The sequence below is a fragment of the Ornithodoros turicata genome, chromosome 6 (genome assembly GCF_037126465.1).
Source record: "Ornithodoros turicata isolate Travis chromosome 6, ASM3712646v1, whole genome shotgun sequence".
NCBI lineage: Eukaryota > Metazoa > Arthropoda > Arachnida > Ixodida > Argasidae > Ornithodoros > Ornithodoros turicata.
The window spans coordinates 50,417,741-50,435,230 of record NC_088206.1 but is presented as its reverse complement, the minus strand read 5'-3'; the positions used below and the strand labels follow the sequence as shown (position 1 = coordinate 50,435,230).

Sequence of the window (17,490 nt, the reverse complement as noted above, 5' to 3'; positions counted from 1 at the left end):
TCTGTTTATTTATTTTTCTTTCTTTTTTTTTCATTCCAATAACTGACTTATTAGTTGAAGGTAAGATTTAAACATTCCCACTGAAAGATGTTATACGCCGAGTAAAACGAGAAACAAATGGTCAGCCTGCTCTGTTTAGTTGTTCTTTTTTTCTTTTTTTTTTTCATTTGAACAACTGACTTATTTGTTAGCATGGCCCAGCAAGTGGGACATGCGTTGCAGGTATGCCTTGATGACATGAGCAAACTGCTCTGTTACGTCTGTGAAGGGTGCTTCGTTTCCCAGCATCATTTCCCCTGAGCTGTATTTTCCGTACGCCCATGAGAAGGAAGAGCGAGCCTCTTGTATCGTCTCCTGCTTTGCGAAGCCCCGTTCAACAGCAGCCGAATGCGTACGTGCAAATGCCGGTAAGAGGCATGAATACAAAGAGAGCAAGCGAGGAAGTATATATGCTATATTCTATTAATTATCATGATGGAGCAGAAAGGAGCAGAGCCTTTGCGAATTACCCCATTTGGACGAAACGGGCTATTGGACGGTACGGGTATTGGACGCGCTGGGCAAGTTTCTCCTCGCCTGTTCATTTCGTCCAAGTGTTCAGTACGTCCGATTTTTTTCGGACGAATTAAATATTTGGACGTTGTGAGCACTTGGACGAAATAAACATTGGACGAAATGGGGCGTAACCAGTGTAATAGTACTTGTCTGCCGCCGCCGCCGAGTTCCCCAAATCGGCGCGCCGCCGCCGGTTCGGCTAACTGGCGCGCCGCTGCTGGTGAACGAATCTTAATTTTTTCCTGAGGATTTTACAAGTCTACAGGGTGAAAACATGAGCGCCTTAAAATAATAGGAATAATACTGCGAACGTCCCATGGCCCGTCCAGTTTTTCTATGACGAACTGGCGTTTCAGCTCTCAGCAGCAATGAACAGCAATGGCACTGGCCGCCAGCAAAGATGATAGCAACTTCGAGGAGTGCACTGACAAGCACAGAGTAGCGAATTCGGGTGGTCATTTCGTAGCAAAACGGCCGAGCGCTCAGAAATTGCTAGGTCGGCGACCGAGCTGGATCACGTGACCGTTGCCACCCGAACACCCGAACATGATTGCTAGGAATCTAGCAGTTTTAGGTACTTGGATCACGCTAGGGGCGTCGCGGTCGCAAGTCTTCGAGTTCTGTCGTCTGCTAAACCACGTGATTTCAACATGCGGGCCAATGAGGGCACTCGCCACCGTTGCAGTGCGGATGTGACGACACCGGATACAGTTGAGCAATCTGCTGCTCGAGCGTTTTGAGACCGGGCAAAAAAAGTGCTAGCTAGCAAATTCCGAGCCATGTTCCGAGCGCTCAGAAAGCGCCACGCGAACATGCGAGATTTGCTTCATTTTGACCAAGCGAACATGACTGCTCGAGATCTGGCAAAAAAAGTTGCTCCGAAATGACCACCCGAATTCGCCATGAGAGATAGAACCTGGCATTACCCAGAGTTTTTGTCTGTCGAACACGCTTTTGCGGAAGTCGGCGGCACTTTAAGGTTTATCCAGCCATGGAAAAGATCGAAGATGTTCGGTTCACAGAATGCGTAGACTCAAAGTATGTTCATCCAGCACGAATGCACTACAAGCAGGTGAGATGCCACTGGATTTCACTTGAAGCGGATATACAGCTCTGAATTGAAAATTGAAGGCTTGACAGTGGAGACTCTGGGTATGGTGTCCGCGCTTTTGATGCATCGTTGTCGGAATTCCTGTGAGGGCCACAAGTGCTCTTCAGCAATGATGTCATTCACCAACACCCCGGGAAGGATGTTTCGTATTCTTCGACTTGCGTAATTTATGCATAAGCAAGGGTCTCATAACTACGAAACTAGTACATGCAAGAGACGTGTAGATAGATTGATAGATACTTTGCTTGAAGAACACACAGCAGCTTAAGCGCCTGATATATGTTGTACTAATATTTAACAGAAATCAACTTATGTAAGGCTAGCCCGTGCATGGACAAACACAACATTAAAACCTTCATATCCTAAGAGCAAGGAAATAAGACAATTGTTGGTCACTGCACTTTACTCTTTACTGGTAATCAAGAAGTGTGGGTTTGAGTCCCATCACTGACCAACATTTTGGACGACTGAATAGCTTCACAAGGATACTCGACTGCGGAGATTTTCCTAGCATTCCCCGAACCTGGCAAAAAGGAAAAAAAAAAAAAAAGAAAGAGCCCGAAAAGCCAGCAGATGTGGGCATCACACTGCCCCATGGGATACTGTGTAAATCCTTTCTCAGATGATGATGACAAAATCCTGGAGGCTGTCCCCTTTGAATCGAATGGACTTTGTAGTATGTATGTACTACCTAATCTTTGCAGACAATGTTGTCTACTCTACCCTATATATTGTGCGGTGCGAACATTCACAAGCGTGACACATGTACACATATACTTTTCAGCACCATCTTTGCAATGACAAAGCAAAAGTATTTTATAAGCTCTTTGGAATTTACAATGTGCTGTGTCGTCAGCAGATATGCTGATGTTTCGGAATGCTCCTTAGCATGTTTGACGTATGAACCCGGAATTGTGAATATGACGGGTGAAATAAAGATTGCTGCTTGTCATTTCTAGTGTGATCCCTCACTAGATGTTACAAGTTGGCGAAGTGAGTGCCTGGTGCACTTCACATGGAGTCACGAGACGTCAGTTTACGAGTGAGAAAAGCAATTGGTCCCCAGGGAGCAGTGGATGTCACACTTTTACGAAGTACGCACAGCATTTACAGGTTGAGGCTATGCAGATTTTTGCAGTGTGTAGATCAAAATGTAACATACACATTAGAAACGGCTGGATACACATATTTTACGTGTTTCACCATCACTGGTTCCTCTATGCTGCCAAAGATCTAATAGGTATGCAGCCCTTTAGCAGAGTAATGGGCCATTGTTGCACACTGCAGCACAATAGGTCAGGGGGCACGGCGTACCACTGTCATGGACAGCAGCTGAACCTCACAGGATCTAAAGCACTTGGTGACACCTCTGCAACAGTTATAGAATAAGCTTCAACAGTAGTACTCTCGTTGATGACAGAAAAATGAAGTGGCCACCATTGTGTTCTGCTGCAGGTTCAACTTTAGTGCAAATGAAAAAGTAAGACTGGAAAACCTTGACAAAGCAGTGAAGACAATCCTGTGAATGATAGATCTTAGCAAAAGGCCAGATGTTTTGCAGCTTGATTTTTACATCCTGAGGATTTTCATCTTCTATAGACCTCTCCCTGTTTGTAAACAAGTGACGTCATAGTGTTCGACAGCGCCACCGATTTGGTAGAATTGAACTACGCTCGAAGCTAAGGGCGAACAAAGCCACGACCTTGAGGAGATTACGATGGTCCCTGAAACAGACACGACCTTCAGTCCTACTATTCTTTCAATAGGAGGCAGCAAACAAGTGGCCATTCGTGGAACCCAGCCCTTCCCTTCTGATTTGTTTCGGATTCAGTCTGTCTACCTACGTCACGATGACGTTTCTTGGGTAGAGGTCTATTTTTCTTGGGGCTGGGGTGTTAGGGATGTGGGCAGGGAATATCTCTGAATGAAGTTATTTCTATAGCAAGGAATTCGGGGACTGCCTGCATGAGGCATGGTGCTCTGCTTTGCTTTTGCACTAGAATATTTCAAAGCACTAGAATATTTGAAACATCAACAGATTTTCTTAACCTCTCGGCAGACATGCAGAATTTATAAAGAGAAGTAAGGAGAAAGCAGTCTGGAGGTTTGTCATTACTGTCTAGAAGCACACAGAGGGTTTGTCCTAAAGCCAAACCTAGGGGCAATTAAACTAAAGTGAAATTATTTGAGACAAACTAAGAAATAGTTTTATTAAGTTCTCAGAAGTGTCAAAATAATATACTGGGCTACAGACAAGTGGCAGATAGTTGTGCTGCCTGCACATACAGTCTCCCTGCAGGACAGTTGCTTTAAAATGTTGAGCAGCTGCATTGCCTCACAGGGCAACCTTTCCTATACAGGGATGTGACTTAAAAAGCAGTACCTTTGTCATTCTCTCTCTCTCTTTTTTTTTTAAGTTAAGTGGTGTGACTAACAAAATTAGGCCTGCAACTATCCTTGTGCCACCCTGCACTGCCATTTTTTTGCTTATAAGCAGCAGCAGCAAGCCATGTTAGGTCACACAGTAACATGGTGCGTTCTCCGTGTGATTGGGGAACTTTCCTCCAGAGTAAGCCTCAACTGTCCAGTCCTGGACATTGATTGGCTGCTGTCGTCTCATGATGTAAAACCAAGAATTATGAGTTATACAAGTGCTGTTCAATGTTGACCGAGTCTTTTATTTCTTCAAACACAATGGAACATTTGGGAAACACCAAACTACGTTAGTTTTTTCAAATATTCACTGTGCGCATGTAGACACCGCTGCCATTGCAGTGGGAACTCTTTGATGCCTCCGGCATAGAAAGAAGTGGGCTGCCACTACAGGACATCTTTCTGGGGTGCTTCATTGGTGTGGAACTTCTTTCCTCCAATGTGCTCTTTAAAGGGCCCAAACAAAGGGCCCAAGTGGTATTCAGTTGGGGCTAAATCCTGGCTGTAAGGAGCATGGAGAAAAACGTCCCCACACATTTCGGCCAGGGTTGCTGCTGTAAAAATTCACTGTGTGAGGCTGGGCATTGTCACGAAGAAGATTGACCCTTCCGGGCAACATCCCAGGCCTTTTCTTGCAAATTGCGTTTTGCCAAGCACCCTTTATCAACGTGGAGTAGTACTGGGCATTAATCGTGACCTCTTACTCCAAGAAGTCCACATGGAGGACACCCCACATGTCCCAGAATACAGTTCCCACAGGCTTGCCAGTAGACAGCTGCATCTTGCTTTTCTTTGGTGGCAGGGAAGCCTTATGCTGCCATTCCATGCTGCTGCTTTTTGTCTTTGGGGTGGAATGATGCATCCAGGTTTCATCACAAGTGATGATTGATAGCAAAAATTTGTCCCCCTCGGATTGAAACCGGTTTAGCATCTGCTCAGAGACTCCAATGCACCCTCCCTTCTGGTCACAAGTGAGGTGTCGGGGCAATTCATCTTGCGCAGACTTTACGGAGTGCTCACGAATGATTGTCTCCACTCAGCTGACAGCAATATTACGCTGCGCTGCAATGTTCTGAACTGTTAGTTGCCGGTTCTTGAGGATGGCTCGCTCAACGCCTGCGATGTTCACTGGTGTGACTGCAGTCGGATGAACGTGTCCATGTGGTTCATTCGTCACCATATCCCATCCTTTGCTAAATTGTGTACTGCTCACCGCCATGATAGCTGCTGCTGCACGTGCCATTGACCCGAGAAGGATTGCACTTTGTCCTCCGACACTTTTGTTCAATTACATTTACTCGCTGATTTTTCTCTAGCAAAAGTTTTGGTCAACCTTGAACGACCCTTGTAATTGACTGCTGAGCTCCTGAAAATGAGTAGAAGAAAAAAGAAGGCTTTATTGCGTGTCTTTAGAAACCCTACTCTTTTTCTTTCTTGATTGTTCCAGGATGGAAAGGATAAAATATGGGATCTCATGAGGGTTCATGACAGGTGAGGAATGCTGATATATACACTTTGCAGCATCAGTAGATAAGCGTTATTATTGATTTTTGAGCAAATAAGAGCACATTGGCATTCTCAAAGACCGTTGGGGTGACTTTGCTCACGGACCTTGAACCGAGGTGCAACAGAAAGGAAGTGAAAAAGAGGTTTGGTCTGGCTACTTGAAAGAGGCACTTGTTTCATCCATGCGATAAACCTGATATACTGTACAGCAGCTGTGATGTTCGCTTCCCTCATTGCCAGAGCTCGGGTGGGCATCTCAAACGACCTGTGATGTGCAAGGAAAATGAAATCGCTCTTCTGTTCTTGTCACAAACCTCCTTTCGTGGGACGTTGGTGCTTGTAACAGTTGCGGTATCTCGAGGGAAAATTCACTAATAGGTGCGAGTAGAAGGCATTGCTCTGATATGCAATGCTTCTTCCAATGCAACTAGCTGACAGAAAGCATAGTGAACTCTTACACATGATGTCGGAATGGTTGTACAGAGTGCTCAAGACCTACTTGCCAAAAGTTTCTATAGTTTGTCATCCTGATCATTGAGGTGCTGTCGCACAGCATAACAGGTACACCTTGCTTACAGTGTGGCAGCAGTCCTGTACAACAAGACCCGGGACGTCCTCATCTATGTTCGGCAATTTCGGCCAGGTATTTGGAAATGAAATATGTACTATGTTCCTTTTCGTCTGACTAAATTTTGGTTCAAACACGCAGCTGTGTTCTTTGGCGCGATAGCACGAGAGGATACCACCAGTGGGCATGCCATAGATATGAAGAAGTACCCAGTAAGCCTTGGTATGACTCGTGAGCTATGTGCTGGGATCATGGACAAGCCAGGGACACCCTCCATTCAGGTGATGCAGGAAGAAATCTTGGAAGAGTGTGGCTATAAGGTGCCTCTCAGCAGCATAGAGAAGGTCACTGGTTACAGGTATGTCACAAGTTTATGCCTAGCTACTGCTGGATAATGGTAGAAGGAATATATGTAGGGCGTGACTTTTTTGGGCCATGCCCGGTTGCTCCTGATTATTCCCTCCTGAATCAGTTGAGGACCGATTCGGGTTAACGGGGAATCACTTCTGCGCAAGACAATAGAGAACGTTTTTGTTTGCACGGCGCTCAGAAACTGCGTAATATATCGTCAAAACAGAAGTACTGACGTGTTCTCCTTGCTTTGCCCTTGTCAATGACATATTTTGTAGAATTTCCAGGACTATCCATTGATTTGTATTGAGCCCAAATTCGCAAATATTTTAGTGTGCGACACTCTATCGAGATGGCAGCACATGTTTGAGACGCACCAAACTTTAATTTATTAAAAATCAATGGCTCAACCTTGTCCTCTAAAAAATACGTCATTGACTAGAGAAAAGCTAAGAGAACACGCCAGTACCAATCTTATGATGATAGTCAAGGCCCTTCTTTTTCTGCAATTCCGCGATTCTGCAAAAATTCGCGGAATTGTGACTCTGCCGCGGAATATGAGGTTTTGCGCAGAATTTTGCAGAAACAGCATGCTTAACTCAGTTTATGCGCAAGATGAACAAGCTTTGCTCTCACCGGGTCGGCTTGCGTTACAGCGTACACGTGCCAACCGGATAAGGCCCCATCTGTGTGCTGGAACAACCCTCCTCTCTCTAACCTTCAACTCTCTGGGACTCTGGAGCAGAATGCAAACGCTGACCCCTGCTTTGGTGTCCATAGCTGTCAAGTACCTCTGTGTGACAGTATACTCTGTACATAGTCAGTGACAAACGTCACTCCCTCTCAGAGGAAAGTACAATGTACAAAAGTTTTTCAAGTTGTAACCGTGTTCCTCCACACTAAGAGCTAACAGAGAGTATTTTCTGCCTGAACTAGGGCAATTTGCCTTTTACCGCGGAAAAACGCAGAATTTATAGTTCCCTGCTGCGGAATTCTGGATTTGCCGCAGCAGAAAAATAAGGGCCTTAATGATAGTTTAGAGCGTTCACGTGTCTTGTGCGAACGAAAATCACCCTTAGATTTCTGAAGACGTGATTCCCCCTGTAGCTCTAAAGGGCTAAATGCGCCGGGAAGAGGCAAGCAGTAAGGGTGCCATCCGCGGATACGTCGTTTGGAGACGGACTACACGCTCACACACGTCCGCACAGGTTGACTTCTTTATTGCAACTACAACTAAACACAGAGAGAGAGATGGAGACCACAGAAGGGAAGTAAACGGACACTCTCCGTGGGAACGATACGAGGATGGGAAGCCAAAGGAAGTTTATGTAATTGGATGCTCGCCCCCAAGTGATTCACAGATCGAACCCCAGACACTGAAAGCACATATGAAACGGTCTGTCTTTACGTTAGCGGAGAAGGCAGCACATACATATAAACATAGGTTCGTTTCCTGAACACACTCCCCCGCAGTGAGCACTAGCTCATTCTGTTATACAATCTCTAGCGGGAAGAGATGTTGGATGGCACATTTAAGTGTTCCACCTCCGGGAAGTCGGACCTCACAGGATCGTACACGTCCATCTCTGCCAGGGAACACTTTCATCACACGACACATCCTCCACATTTGTCTTGGAAGACGGTCCTCCTTTAGCAACACTAAATCGTTTACTTGCGGTGCCGTCGAGGTCGCAGTGCGCAGCTCATGTGCCGTACGCAGTTCCAGGAGGTACTCGTGTACCCACCGCTTCCACAGGCGCCGCAGGAGAGCCTCTCGGTAACGCAGCATCTTCGATAGCTGCGGCTGGCCGGGCCCCGAGGAAACAGTAGGCTGGTCAGGCAGTCGGGTTATACGCTTACCAACTAGGAAGTGTGCCGGTGACAAGGGATCGGGTTCGTTGCTGTCCGAGTAGACGAAGGAGATGGGCCTAGAGTTCACCATGGCTTCTACCTCTGTGAGTAGCGTTCTTAGTTGGTCAAGCGTCAAGCTACTTTTGCCCAGGACCTTCCGGAGAGTCGTTTCGACGGTGCGCACCATCCGTTCCCAGAATCCGCCCCACCACGCTGCTCTCTCAACGATAAATTTCCAAGTTATGTGCGTCCCAGAGAAATAGTCCTGTACTTCGCCGCCTCGCATTTCGGTCCAGAGCTGTTTAAGGTCTTTCGATGCGCGTTTGAAAGTGAGGGCATTATCTGTGTATACAGTGTGGCATATCCCTCTCCTCGAAATAAATCTACGGAAAGCCAATAGAAAAGTGGCTGCTGTTAGATCGGTTACCAATTCGAGGTGCACGGCTCTAGTTACGGCACACGTGAACAGAACTATGTATGCCTTGCTGCTTCCGGTCTCAGTTTTATAGAACAAAGGTCCGGCGAAGTCAATCCCAGATACAACAAATGGTTCTGCCTCTGTCACACGGTCGCGTGGTAGTGGTGCCATTGCCTCATCCGCTGGCTTGGATCGCTATTTCCGACAGGTCAAACATTGATGAATAGCTCGTTTGACTGCTTGCCTTCCTCTCAGTATCCAATAGAACTCACGGAGCTGCACTAAGGTGTCTCTAACACCTCCATGCAGAAGTCGCAAATGCTCTTGCGTGATGAGTTTCGAAGTGAAGTCGTGATCCTTGGGAAGAATTATGGGATGCTTAACTGCTGTCTCGGCATCGCGCTGTTGCAGCCTTCTTCGCAAGCGCATTATTTGATCCTTGTCCACGTAGGGTGACAGGGTTCGTCGTGGAGACGTTTCGCCGACAGTGTTTATGCCCGATGATAGTATCTCCAGTTCTCTTGGAAAGCTTTCCCTCTGCACCTGGCGGATCCATTGTCTCAGCGAACTTTGGATTTTTGCCGCATTTAGCGGGCCAGAAATCCTAGCATCTTTCTGTCGACAGTTGTGAATAAAACGCTTGATCCACGCGGTGATTCGAAGCACAGTCAGAAGAGAACTGTGGTTCTCAAGAGTGAGGAGTGGCGTGCTAACATCGGCATCCGTCGCCATCATCGCTGTTGCGTTTTTTTTTTTCCTCTCGCGATGTTGTTTCAGGAAGCTCCAAGGTGTCAACTTCGAATTTCGGCCAGAGGGCCTCTTCATTGTTGAGCCACTCAGGTCCCTTCCACCAGAAGTCGTCTTTCATGAGCATGTCGGGCAGCACTCCTCTTGTTAGCAGATCAGCTGGATTAGATTCACCTGGACAGTGATGCCAGTCTGAAGGGTTGCACATACTTTGAATCTCGGTGACGCGGTTGGCAACAAAGGGTTTCCATCTACTAGCGCTTCCTTTTACCCAGTGAAGAACCACGGTCGAATCGGTCCAATACCGTACGGTGAGGCCTTCGTAGTTCAAAGTTGCTGTCACGTAGTGAGTAAGCCTAGCACCCACAAGAGCACCCAAAAGTTCAAGTCTTGGGAGTGAAACTCGCTTTAGTGGGGCTACTCTCGATTTCGCAGCTACGATACCGACATTTATGCTTCCATCTTCGTAGACTGTGCGCAGATGCAGCACTGCACCGTATGCTTGCTGGCTCGCATCGCAGAAGCAATGAATACTTCGGGACACAACTGAGTCATAGTCTGTGATTGCCCTTGGCACAGTGATCTTTGGTAGAAATGGAATTCCCTTGCACCACTGTTGCCACTCTTTACTGATGTGTTCGGGTAGCTCGTCGTCCCATCCGATGCCCAATTCCCACGCTTTATGACTTAGTATTTTTGCCTTGACTGTGTAGGGCGAGAGAATGCCGAGAGGGTCGTATATTCGTGCACTAACTTGAAGTAAACATCTCGTCGTGTCTCTTTTCTTTGTCAGGAACTGGTCCAATGAGTCCATAGGCCTGTTGCGCTGGGCCAGGGGGCGCAGCAAACTTGTGTGTCAGCGCCGCTAGTGGCGACCTTTTCAACACACGGCCACTCCCTAGCAGACGACACTCAGTCTACGCTGGCTAATTTGGTGTGGCGTTATCGTTTATCATCTGTTTTCCGCATAAAAAAAAAGTCAAAAGATCGACAAATTCTTTCTAAAAAAGTCGCTGAAACATGTGTACAATGCGCGGCACGGTGTACATATGCTGAACGCGTGTATGTCGCGAATGATGCTGTTTGTTAGAGTGTTTAGTGTGCTTCTCTGGTGCACTGGGGGGCACCAGTAAAAGTATAAATTTCATTCTGAGAAAAATCAGGCTCAACAAGAACGTGGCAAAGATTAATTCGCAGGGTGCTCATCGAATTCAATGGGGACTTAACAAAACGCTCACCGTTATAATTGAAGATAGTTGAACAACATTAACGGGACATCTAAAAGAAACATAAACTGTTTTGTGGTTCAACACCTAAATAGTTGCTCTTTCCTGGGACCTCTGGTTATGTTCTCCGCGTGCGGAATGTTTACGACGCTACCATGAACACAGAACAAACAGCCATTGGGCAACGCAGTACCGATGATTTCGAAGCGTTTTCGGGCACAGCCATGCAGCGTCAACAAACTTCTCGACAATTTAGATTTGGAATCAGCTATCATATGTCCGCCTCGTTCAAACAGACGTCTAACTTTTTCTTAAATATGCGTACGGAAACAAAGGTTGTGCACATATACACGAGGCTATATATTGTATATGTATATGCTTGTAAGAACTCCAAAGAGCTCCAGCTATATTTTTTCCTTATATATGTATATATGGAGCTTCTGGTGACGACGACCCAGTGAAAGAATTGATAAAAACAAGTGAGCTGGTGAGTGTAATTCATGACACTAAGACCCGGAGACTAGGGACGACGAAAACAGACACATACAGATGTCTCCAAACTCTGTCTGCCTGCGTCTGTTTTCGTCGTCCCTAGACTCGAGATCTTACTGTCACACAGCGACAATTATCCGAAGCATCGGCTGCGCAGTCAACTTAAAAGCAGAAAACTGCAAAGCAAATACAGGAAAACGAAAAGTATATCTGGTCAAAGTGTTTGTGTTCTATTTCATTAGAATGGATGACGATATTTGTCTACTGCAATAAGTATACCTGGATCTTACATAGCCGCAATGAAAGTCTATGACTGAAAACGGTAAACGGCAGCAACAATCAGGAATAATTATTTCAGGGCTTCATATTTTAAGAATTAGCTAACTCTGGAGTACAAAAGATAATACAGCCGCCTGCATATCGCTGGCAGCCGGAATAGCGCTGCCAGTCGGGGACATTTCGTTTGGGGACATTTTTTCTGGGGACTTCTCTTGGGCGGGCAAGTTTTTGCCGTAGCCATCTTCTTACTGCTATGCGTACGATACAACAGCAGTTTGCGATGTTTAGTAGAGTTCGATTTCGGAAAAAAAAAAAGAAAAACGGCGCACTCTTTGACGCGTCCTGCCCGTCACTATCACCACGGTCACCTATTCATACGGGGCGAGAGCGGCCGCGTGTCGTAGCATTCCGACGGTAGGGGTCAGAGTGGCGCTCCAGTCGCCCTCCTCAAACTTTAGCGCAACAGCCCTATTGGAGGTGACAGGACGTCATTTGTCGTGTTCCAAACAATGCCCAAGACCTTTTTCATCTGACTGTTGTCTTTGTTTTTAGTCCTGAACGATACCTGTAGCTCACTGTCGTTCGTCGCCCACTTTCTTAGATGCATGCCAGCAGCCGAAAGAACTTTATTTGCCTCATCGTGCAGAATTTCAGCCTCTTCTCTTGACCTGACGCTAGTCACAAAGTCATCCACATAGAAGCCATCCGTTAGTTTTCTGCAGGTTTCAGAGTAAGTGCTAGACATTAAGTTGAAATGATAACGAAGTGTTGCTGCAAGAAGGAATGGGCTGGACGCGGCACCAAAGGGCACCCTCGTCATTCTCCACACCTCAATCTCGGAGAGTGGTCTTCCGCTCTCCGGCATAGAAGTGTACCACATGAATCTGAAAGCGTCTCTGTCGTTCGGATTAAGAGAGATTTGCAAGAATGCTTTCTTAATGTCGGCTCTAACAGCAACGCTGTGCTTACGGAATCTTAGAATTGTCGCCAGGAGATCAGGATTCAGGTTTGGTCCAACTTCCAGGCAGTCATTCAACGAAGGGCAGTCCGAAGCACTGGACGAAGCGTCAAACACGATGCGCACTTTAGTACTTGCTTTGTCAGGTCTCAATACAGCTCGATGAGGCAGGTAGAAGACTGGTCCGTCGGGGTTTGCTTTGATATCAACTTTCTCAGCGTGTCCGTCATTCAAATATTGCCGAATGGTGGTGTCGTACTCCATCATGACGTGCTGGTTCTTCAAAAGCCTTTTCGTTAACGAGTTCAGTCTCTCCTCTGCAGTTCGCTTGTTTGTTGGCAAACAGGGATCACTGGTTTTCCACGGTATGTAGTACCTCGTACCTTCCGTCTTCATTGTGCTTTACCTTTGCTTCGAACTCTCGCACGATAGTGTCGTTTACCTTGTCGCAAACCGTATGCTCTATTTGTATACCCATATGCTCTAGTTCCCAAAATTGCCTCAGTTCGTTCGATATACTATCTGCCTCGTTTTGGTCAACTACCGTTCTCATGACGCAGACATTAGTGCAAGTTGTAACTGTACTTGTTGGTACCGGTCCTTGAAGAGTCCAACCAAAGATTGTATTGATAGCCACCAATGATTCGCTCAAATACTTTGTCTCTCCGGTGACGACCCTCCAATAGCAGTCTGCTCCGATAAGGATTCAGATTCCATGGTCACAGTCGGTGTTAGTCATCGGAACGTCACCTACGCAGAGGCCGTCCAGTTCCATTTTGGCTATGAGGTCGTTGTTCGGCACTCGCATGACATCAGTGCAAATTTCTGGCATCTCGAGCGCCTCGATTGCGATTTCGTTACGGTCAAACTGGCTATGCAACCATACTTGCACCCTGCGGCATTTTCTCTGGATAGTTGATGTAGAGCCAAATGTGTGGACTGTCAGCTCTTCTTCTCCTAAGGCTTGGCATTTAAGCATCTCCGACAATGACTTCTTAATAAATGTGCGTTGGCTACCTCCATCCATCAGAATGCGTGTGAGCCTTCGATCACTTTCACTTTCTGCATATGCACGAAGAGTCTTAAGGAGCACTGTGCTGTTTGCAGCGTACGTCGGGCTGGAATCTCTCAACGTGGCAACTACCGTTGGCTTCATTATCTGAGTTTCAGTAGCTGTTGTGGCAACTTCGGATCCGGCGCCACGTTTCCATGTTGGGTCGCACATCACTGTCAAGTGTTTCCCATTACAAAATGCGCAGCACAGTCGGGACCCACTTCTGCATTCCCGTGCCCGATGATATTGTTTGCCACATCGAAAACATCGTCTCTCTGCTTTGAGCTTCTCCTTCTTTTGTTCCAAAGAAAGAGGAGCCGCGCAGCTCTGCAGGGAATGATCAGTAGACTCACAAAATACGCATTTTGTTTGTTCTGCACCAACCGTTAAGGCAACTCTTGATGGGAGATTGTTGTGTTGGCGACTTCGGGTACCGTCTCCAAGTTGTTTCGTTATGTGAGGCTTGCTTGCTCCCCCGCGTTGACCTCTCTCGCGTCCGGCAACTTCTAAGTTAAAAAATGTCAAGTAGGAGTCAAAATCATCCTTGCCCGCATGCTTTCGATCATATTCCAAGTTGATATCCACAGGGACTGCCTTGCGTAAAACGGATAGCAACAGCACACCATATGAAGAATGAGCCACACCCAAGGCTTCCAGGCACCTGACCCCAGTTCGCACTTCGTCGTAAAGTTCGCGTAGCTTAGCGACTTGGCTTGAATCATTTACTTTTGGCAAGTTTAACAATCTTGACATGTGTTCGTCGATAATTAGACTTTTCTTCCCGAATGGGTCCTTCAGAAGTTCAATGGCGGTCGAGTAGTTTCCTTCGGAAAGCGAAACTCCTTTGATAACTGTCATTGCCTTTCCTGTCAAGTAGCTTTTCAGATATTTGAATTTGTCCACCTTGGAGAGTGATTCGTTAGAGTGGATGGTAGAGTCGAACTGGTCCCAAAAGCTTTCCCAGTTTCTGAGATCCCCGTCAAATTTTGAGATTTCCAGTTTCGGAAGTTTCACATTTGTGGAATTTTGACTTCTCGAATTACTGGAGCTCCTTGGGTCAGTGGGGGGACTATCTAGGGCATGCTTGGCAATCGACCTTGTGGTGTAAATTTTGTCTTCATAAGCCTGCGATCCAGTCAGTTCCTCGTCATAGGCCTCATCGGTCGTTAATTCTTCTATTGCGACGTTTAGCTGTTCTAAGGCACTCTCTTTAACAGTGAGGAGGTCGAGTTTCTGTTGCAGCTCACCTTTAACATTCATTGTGCTTGGCTGCTGAGCAAGTTGCACGATGTCTTCCGTTATCTTTGTCACTGCTGCACGAATGGTGGAACGTTTTCGTTTGAGTTGGTCCATCATCGATTACTCCAAGGTGGTACCTTGTCGATAAAGGGCCTTCTTTCCCGGGTTTCGGCACCAGAAAAATGTAGCTCTAAAGGGCTAAATGCGCCGGGAAGAGGCAAGCAGTAAGGGTGCCATCCGCAGATACGTCGTTTGGAGACGGACTACACGCTCACACACGTCCGCACAGGTTGACTTCTTTATTGCAACTACAACTAAACACAGAGAGAGAGAGATGGAGACCACAGAAGGGAAGTAAACGGACACTCTCCGTGGGAACGATACGAGGATGGGAAGCCAAAGGAAGTTTATGTAATTGGATGCTCGCCCCCAAGTGATTCACAGATCGAACCCCAGACACTGAAAGCACATATGAAACGGTCTGTCTTTACGTTAGCGGAGAAGGCAGCACATACATATAAACATACGTTCGTTTCCCCAACACCCCCTTAAGCCTGATTTCTCCCCGAATGCCAACCGCATATCATGCTGTAACATGTACGCGAACACCATTCAACCTGCATGTATGTCTGACGTAAATATGATCTGAATGCAGCAAGAAACTATGTGAAGCACATGTGCTGTTAGAACATGTGGTGCTCGTCACCATAAATCGTGAGATAACTGCAGGCCGCTCGTTGGTAACTTTGAAAGAAGAAGAAAAGAAAAAAAAAAAAACAATGACACCAAAATGTATTAGTAGCACCTTTTTCCACACCAAAGTGCAGACTTAAAAATAGCACCTAATTTTTCCCATCCGAATCCGGGAAAGGCGTCTAACCAGAAAAAGTCGGACCCTAAAGATATATGTTACAAGCATAGAAAATATTCATTTCTGGGGGCATTTCTCAAGAATCCATATATGCTAATGCAATAGTCACAATAAAATGTTATGCAATAGTCCTCTCCCTGTTCGTAAACAAATGACGTCATAGCTACGCTCGAAGCTAGGGGTGAACAAGGACACGTGCAAGAGCCACGGTCTTGAGGGGATGACGATGGTCCCCGAAAAGGACCCGACCTTCGGTCCTACTTTTCTTTCAGTAGGAGGCAGCGAACAAGTGCCCATTCGTGGAACCCAGCCTACTCCTCCCCTTCCGATTTGTTTCAGTTTCAGTCTGTCTACCAACGTCATGATGACGTTTTTCGGGTTGGTCTATTGGCTCTTGCAGAGGGATGCTGAGGGATGCTGAGCTGTAAACTACATATAGTAGCAGGCAGGCAAAAAATGTGCGCAGACTGCTGCTTTCATTGCTAAACGCAAGTTGTGGCCTGTCCGTCATGCTATGCATTGTCAGCATTGCCAGCATGGCAGTCGTGCTGATCCCTACAATCTTCTTATGATCCAAGTGTGGTGTCGCCACTAAGGCGCATGTGTAAAGCATGAGTGCCATCATCATTAGTGAAGTGTTCTGAAATTGGCTGTGGTCCGAGCAAGACACAACATTTTGGCAACGTCGGACGTACCTACGCGGCGACCGAAAAGGGGTGTGCATTCAGCTATTCAGATTATAGTTATCATGAATTTTGGCACTCCTGCTGTGGTACCACCGTTTCTTGATCGATCTGGCAAGCCACCCATACCATGGACTCAATGGACTTTCTTCTTCACAGTGTATAGATAAATAAACAAAATAAAGTAAAAATAAAATAGAACTAGGGTTTGCAATTATTTTAGGAAGGCCACTAAATTTGGTGGGCTTGCCTGACAAATCTATCTTCGAAAATTACATACTTTCCATCAATGCCGTATCCTATACCCCAGAACAACTGTACTACTTCACGCTTTGGGAACAGAAGGTCAACGGATATTCTATACGCTGTCAGCTGCTGATGTACCTACCACACGAACGATCGAAGGAGCATCGTCCACAGGCGTAACCAGTGTCTATGTGCAAGCTTTAGCTACGCTTGAAAAGAAGTATGCCGAACGTGATAGTAGAACGTCGTAAGTCCCGACAACGGGCACAGCTCCCCGATGAAACCGTTGAGGACTACGTTACAGCTCTGCAAGGACATATCATTACTTGTAATTACCGGCTGATGCTTGACGAAACTCTGTGTGACCAACTTGTCGATAAAGCTGCTTTGCTGCAGGTACGGGAACACTTAGTAGTACTAGAGGGCTCAGCACTTGCTCTGGACAGAGCAGTTCTGTTAGCAAATTATGTAGAACAGAGCCGGAGAGCAGCTCAACAGCAGCTTCATGAGGAAACCGCAACAGTTGGACAAGCTGAAAGCAAAGAAATCAGCTCTTTGCTATCGCTGTGACTCAATGCGCCATTTGGCTAACTCGCCAAATTGTATAGCACGGGATAAGGAATGCTTTAAATGCAAGAAGGTAGGTCGCTTTGGAGCCATGTGCAAGGGTTCAAGCAAGCAGCACCACGGTACTACTCGTGAAGTAGTAACAGATACCTCAAAGGACGAAGTCAGTTCTCCAAATACTGCAAGTGCTATGCTCAGAGCGTTGAACTGAAACGTTTTTCGGTTTGTTTCGGGTTCTGCCATCAAGGTTCGGTTCCGGTTCAGCTCCGGAGATCACATACAGAGTGGGTGCTCTAGAAGGTCAGTCACATTTTCAAGCATGACGTGATACTTCC

The 17,490-nt window shown here is 46.5% G+C and overlaps 1 protein-coding gene across 2 annotated transcripts in view; it reads left to right on the top strand.

Annotated features, from left to right (window-relative positions):
* The first annotated feature begins 1,291 nt into the window (after positions 1-1,291).
* The window catches only part of LOC135396662 (uridine diphosphate glucose pyrophosphatase NUDT14-like), a 32,347-nt gene continuing 16,148 nt past the window's right edge, over positions 1,292-17,490 (top strand). The window contains exons 1-4 of one of the 2 annotated variants that reach the window (XM_064627751.1): positions 1,294-1,627; positions 5,547-5,590; positions 6,184-6,248; positions 6,315-6,531. In XM_064627751.1, coding sequence (XP_064483821.1) covers positions 1,547-1,627; positions 5,547-5,590; positions 6,184-6,248; positions 6,315-6,531 — 407 coding nt within the window. In that variant the 5' untranslated portion in view covers positions 1,294-1,546. Of the gene's footprint in view, positions 1,628-5,546; positions 5,591-6,183; positions 6,249-6,314; positions 6,532-17,490 lie in introns of both variants that reach the window. The other variant, XM_064627752.1, reaches the window with a different exon arrangement.